Raw genomic sequence first — 6001 nt, 5'->3', positions numbered from 1 at the left:
TGGGCGGGAGGCGGGTCTGCCGCCCGCCCCGCCCACAAGCTAGAGCCCCGCCCACTCCGGGCCCGCTCCGCCCCCCCCCGTCGCCGTGGTGCGCACGCGTGACCTCGGGCTGTCCGCATCGCCGCCTGAGCCCGCGCGGAAACCCAGGCCCTCGGCCAGCAGGCGTCTCTCGGCCTGCTCTCTAGAGCCACTCTCCCACTCAGGGCTGTCCCCGGCTCCTCCTGCTCGTCGTTTTCCTGGAACACGGGTCGCGGCGCTCTGGCTTGTTTCCTGAAGGGTCCTGCAGGTCCGGGAGAGGCGCAGGCGCGGACCCGCGGGGTCCTCGAGCTGCAGCCCGGAAGTGCTCGCGGTTGAGGGTGGCGGCTCGTTGTGTGCGGGCGGCGTGCGCTGCCGCGTGGGCCATGGGGCGGCGGTCGCGGGTCCGGCGGCTCCAGCAGCAGCAGCAGCAGCAGCAGCAGCAGCAGCAGCAGCAGCGACCCGGGAGCGCGGAGGACGGCGCCGAGGACGGCGGGAAGCGCAGTGGGGCGGTAGGAGCCGGGGCCCCGCGGGGGCCTCCCCGATCCCAAGGCCTGCGAGGCGGCGAAGGGGGGGCTCCCCGGCCCCGGGCATACGTCCTTCTTATTTCTCAGGGCTGGGAAGGCGGCTACCCCGAGATCGTCAAGGAGAACAAGCTGTTCGAGCACTACTATCAGGAGCTCAAGATCGTGCCCGAAGGCGAGTGGGACCAGTTCATGGACGCGCTCAGGGAGCCTCTCCCGGCCACGTTAAGAATTACGGGTTACAAAAGGTAGGGGGTCAGGCTTTTCGTATTTCCTGGAAAGTTGGGGTTAGCATGCCCAAGGTTGAAAACGCGGGTGTTATTTTTTTCCCCCAAGAAGCGCACGTCAACGGAGCGGATTCGAGACCCCGGAGGCCTTAAGAGGAGGGAGCCTAAGTGTCCTACGTCATAGGGAAAGGAGGGATTGCAAGTTGGGAGGCCAGAATGAGAAAGGAAAATGCAGCCTGACAAAGGGCTGACTCCTGGGAATTCGTGAGTTGAGGATGCCCACCCTTTGGAACACATGAGAATTGGTGACATTACCGAGTTTTAAGTGAAACGTACAGTGTTCTCTTTCTTAAAAAAAAAAATTTTTGTTTGTAGTCGTGTAGGTGAACGAGTGCGCGCCCATTGCCCGCTGCACAGAGACCAAATATCGAGGCAAGGGGCTTTTGCAGAAAGTGAAAAGGCTTTATTGCAGGGCAGCAAAGCAAGGAGACAGGAGGCAGTGCTCGGCTCTCCCCGTCAGCTGCTGAGTGGGGTATTTATCTTGGAGGTGGGCAGTAAGAGGAGGAGGGCGCTCGGAAATGATGGGTGGAAAGTTGGGGTGAGTTTCAAGAGTTCCCTACAGGTTCTGTGTCCTTCCTGCCTGTTTACGGGTCACATGTGCAAATTCAGGGTGGGGCGTTCCGTCTGTTACATGTGGTGGATTTTCAGCCTGTGATGTCTAAAGTTTACCGTGGGTTATTTCAGTCCCTAAACGCGCCTGTGCCACGTGAAGGGGCCTTTAGCACGTTGTTTCCATGTCTGCACATCCCTGGTGTTTTGCAAAACAAGCTTAGAGGTCTCAGTTAATCACTGTGTTTTGCCTTATGGACCTTGAGTGTGTAAGTTACAGGGTATGGTTTCAGTTATACCTTTTGAAGATGACCTGCAAGTGAAAATGGAACTCGAGGAATATTTAGGAGGGAAGGAGTGCAGTAGTATTGTGTTTAGTTTATCATCTTTTAGTGGTCAGACAATGAGGATTGTTTAAGCTTTGAAAGAATAGAGTAAAAAGGCAGTAATTAAAGAATGTGTTCTCTCCACACAGCGATAGTTTTAGCTTTAAAACATAATCTTGAATTTGCAAAGAGATAAAATTTATAAAATTAGCTTTCCAGATGGATTTGAAACTTGCTTACTTTTTAATAGCCACGCAAAAGAGATTCTCCATTGCTTAAAGAACAAGTATTTCAAGGAACTGGAGGACCTGGAGGTGGACGGGCAGAAAGTTGAAGTTCCACAGCCCCTGAGTTGGTAGGTATAATGAGGCTTCATCCTGTTGGGTATTTCTCTGGGGTTTTAATCTTTCTCACTTGAATGTATTTCTTGGTAGTGCGTTTGCTGTTGGCGTGAAAGAACCTGAATATACTTTCCGGGCATTCTCCAGTTCTTCTTCCCAGTGCTTTTTTTTATCGCTGTTACTTCACACTGGTGTGCAAGTTTTCCTATGTGATTTGCAGCGTAGTGTATTGACGTCTTGATTTCAGTTAATTTTTCCAAGTCAGTCCAGCCTTTTTCCTTCCTTGACGTTACCATTTCCACCATTTCCATTTACACCCCTTGTCTTCATGTCAGAAGCGTTGCAGACTTAATGTTTTGTTGCAGGGCCCAGCGGTTAGGCCAGGTAAGAATCACGGCGTGGGAGATAACACGGAGGGTAGCCGATATTCAGTTTGTGAATCACTCGGTTTATTGTACACACCACACTACGCAAGAGAAGGTAGTCATGCACCTGAGGGAAGGAAGGGGGTGACGAAGGAGGCGTCTCAGCATGGGTGTTGGTCCCCTTTCCTGGGGTGTGAGCGAGCGGGAAGTCCCCGTCTGCTGTGATGGCGCCTCCAGCAGCGTCTCTGTCCTTCTGAAGCAGCTCCTCGGCCTCGGAGCATCAGGGCCCGGGACGATGAGCCTTCCAGCCACTATCTCAGTGTTTTAAAGAGTTACGTACCCGGGGTTCTCTTCTCTATCTGTCGCCCCTTCTGTTCCCATGCCGTCTTTCTGAGGACGTTACCAAACACCGGACGTTTCTGAACAGTCACCACGGAGATTCACACTGGTCCCTGTGACTTCATTTCGGACTACTCAACGCTGCCAAAAGTCATACAAGAGAGTAGGAATCGGGGCTTCCCTGGTGGCGCAGTGGTTAAGAATCTGCCTGCCAGCGCAGGGGACACGGGTTCGAGCCCTGGTCCGGGAAGATCCCACATGCCGTGGAGCAGCTAAGCCCGTGTGCACAACTACTGAGCCTGCGCTCTAGAGCCCGCGAGCCACAACTGCTGAGCCCACGTGCCACAACTACTGAGCCTATGCTCTAGAGCCAGTGAGCCACAGCTACTGAGCCCGTGAGCCACAACTACTGAAGTCCGCGTGCCTAGAGCCCGTGCTCCGCAACAAGAGAAGCCACCGCAAGGAGAAACCTGCACACCGCATCGAAGAGTAGCCCCTGCTCGCCACAACTAGAGAAAGCCCGCGCGCAGCAACGAAGACCCAACGCAGCCAAAAATAAAATAAATAAAATAAATAAATTTATTTTAAAAAAATGAAAGAGTAGGAATCACATGACTAGAAATCACATCATAGCCCTTCACCTGGCAAGGGCTCAGAAAGACCGCTTCAGCCGTCCTGTGTGTCTGCTGTCTCCAGGGCCCAAGCACACTCCTGCCCTCTCTGCTCACCGCCCTTTTATCTTACTGTCCTGTAGGTGTCCTGTGGCTTACTTGTTTCTCAGGGTCCAGTTCAGGGCTCAGATGTGTGAAGGCAGACCCTTCTGTCTCGTAAAATGTCTGGAGTACTTGAGCACAAACCATAGGAATGCCAAGCCCTGGACTAATTTATAAACAGAAAAGTCGTTAAATTGCTGTAGTTCCACATTTCAGATGATCAACTTTGAGGTATTGAGAGTTCTCACAAAACAACAACACCACATTTTAAATGATTGCCATAAAAAGCTGAATTTAACCAGCATTTCCTGGCAACTTTTGAAACTTTGACTCTTCAAGTATTTGATGTTATCTTTCGTTTTTGCCCTTGTGATATCCTTTAGTGATCACAAACCAAGGTCAGGTTCTCAATCCTGGGCTGTGGATTTGCTTGCTTTCCATTCTTTTGTTGGCCGTTTGGATTTTCAGTGTCTGTATCACAGATGTGCGCATCATCCACCTTTAGAATGAATGCTGCATGGCCAGATGCTAAAATCAGATCAAAACCAGATGTCACCATTATAGAATGCATTTCTGGGACACAGGACTAAACCTTCAGTATTAAGCCAGAAAATTTCATGATGGTTTTTTTGTTAAACGATATTAGTCAGAGTTTAAAAGCTTGACTGTTAGAGGACAGGGAAAGGACTCAGGTGCTAGGTGGCTGTTGGTGGTCACTCACTGCACGTCTGCTGTCCTGAGGCCAGCGGACAAGGAAGATGTTTTCCAGTTGCTGTGCCTGCAGCGTTGCCGAGTGAGGCAGCCTTCACGCGGTGAGCCGCTGCTCCTCTCAGAGGCCCTGGGTTACAGACTTAACCTTTCCTTGCCGAGGTTTGGAGATGTGACTGATGTCCTGGCACTTAAGTAGGGGTCATCTGATGTTTCCAGAAGCAGGTTTAAGGTTGTCTTTGTGCACGTTTCTATTTCTAGTAATCTTGCCTGCGTTTGCTGCCTCTCGCAATCACCTGAAAACATTTATTCCTTCAACCTTATGTTCAGAGGTGCGGCTTTTCAGATGCGGCGGTCTCTGACCGTCCTCTGTGTCTGGGCAGTAAGAGGAGCTGAAAATTCAGTATGCTCCTGTGGGAAAGAGGTGCCTTTTATCTGGGCCTGTCCTTGTGGAATTTTCCTCCACAGTTCCAACAAATACGGGAATTAGTCTCGCTATTTTTATTGTTCTCTGCAGACTGTGGTCATACTTTTGTTTAATCAGCTCATTGAACATTTAACAGCTATTTTTCGCTCTCGATTTTTGAATTTTGGGTATGGGTACAGGACCAGTGAGTTCCCAGACTTGTAGGAAAGGCTCTGCAGGTGCTCTGTGGCTGAAGAAGACAGTGAGTCACCCCAGTAGCGGCCAGGCTTTCTCCACACGTTACTGTTTGCTTTGATTTTCTGAACGTGGCTGAAGGGTGGGAGCAGCATGTTGTAAGATTTGGGTTCCTGATATTCAACCTTTTCCCATTATCAGTGACAGTTGTGTGATAGTTTTATTGTATAAACATTTAATCAATCAAATTCACTTGTCAAGTGTGGGAAATCCATAAATCAGTAAGCAAGTCAAGCAGAAACTTAAAATACTTGTGGTGGTTTTCTGTATTGTTCAAAATGCAGAAATAGATCATGTATTCTTTTAACCTTTTGGTACATAGTGGGATATAATATAGGAGAAATGTTTTTGGGAACCAGGTTTTCTAGAAGGAATGTTATGTATAGGACTTATAGTTTGGGCAGATTTCATTTTTATCCTTACTTTTCATAGACTAGGAGCTGTAAGGAATTATCCTAAAGCATTTTTTAAGAGACCTTGTTTTGATAGTTGTTGAGAACACACCTTATTGTCATGCTGTTTGTGTTCTTTTTAAATGTCTGGGTTGAAGATGATTTATCATAGGTGTTGTATATATTTAGAGACTGTTTCTCTTAAGAATTTTTTAGGGACAAAGGGGACAGTGGTGCTTTTAATTTATCCTTAAAAGATACAACAAGTTTGCAAATAGGACTTTAAAGACTCAGGAGCTAAATCTGGATTACATAACTATAAATTAAATACAGTTTTTTAAGATTGATGTTGAAATCTGTGAAGATTTTCATAAACATTTGTTAGCTCAAAAGAGTTGTTCCTAAAGCTATATAAGAAACATACTTTTTCATTTTAATTGTTTGTCTTTGTATTTAATTGTCTAAAAGTTCTTAAATATTTTTCTCATAAGAGTAAGAGCTTTCACAATCATAATAACTTACAATCGAATTTTATTCTTATAATAATAAATTTACATTTTAACTACTAGAAATTCAACCTGTAAGGCACATAAGGAAATGTTCCCTCAAGTTATATCTAGAGACTGCTGTCTCTATTTGAAAATGAAACTTCAGCAATGTACAATAAATAGTGGCAGGCAGCATTCAAATTAGTGGTGTTTGGTGGCTTGGTAAAGTAGTAACTGGCATGTGTGCCGTCATCAGTCACAGACAATTTAGGGTTGCCAGTAGACGTTTGGGT

The 6001-nt window shown here is 47.7% G+C and overlaps 1 protein-coding gene across 1 annotated transcript in view; it reads left to right on the top strand.

Moving 5' to 3' along the window:
* Positions 1–200: 200 nt before the first annotated feature.
* Positions 201–6001, top strand: part of NSUN2 (NOP2/Sun RNA methyltransferase 2) — a 28580-nt gene continuing 22779 nt past the window's right edge. The window contains exons 1-3 of the mRNA XM_059916079.1: positions 201–527; positions 630–787; positions 1952–2056. Of these exons, the coding sequence (XP_059772062.1) occupies positions 402–527; positions 630–787; positions 1952–2056 (389 nt within the window). The 5' untranslated portion in view covers positions 201–401. The remainder of the gene's footprint in view (positions 528–629; positions 788–1951; positions 2057–6001) is intronic.

The sequence above is a fragment of the Balaenoptera ricei genome, chromosome 3 (genome assembly GCF_028023285.1).
Source record: "Balaenoptera ricei isolate mBalRic1 chromosome 3, mBalRic1.hap2, whole genome shotgun sequence".
Classification (NCBI taxonomy): Eukaryota; Metazoa; Chordata; class Mammalia; order Artiodactyla; family Balaenopteridae; genus Balaenoptera; species Balaenoptera ricei.
This window is presented reverse-complemented; position numbering and strand designations above follow the sequence as displayed.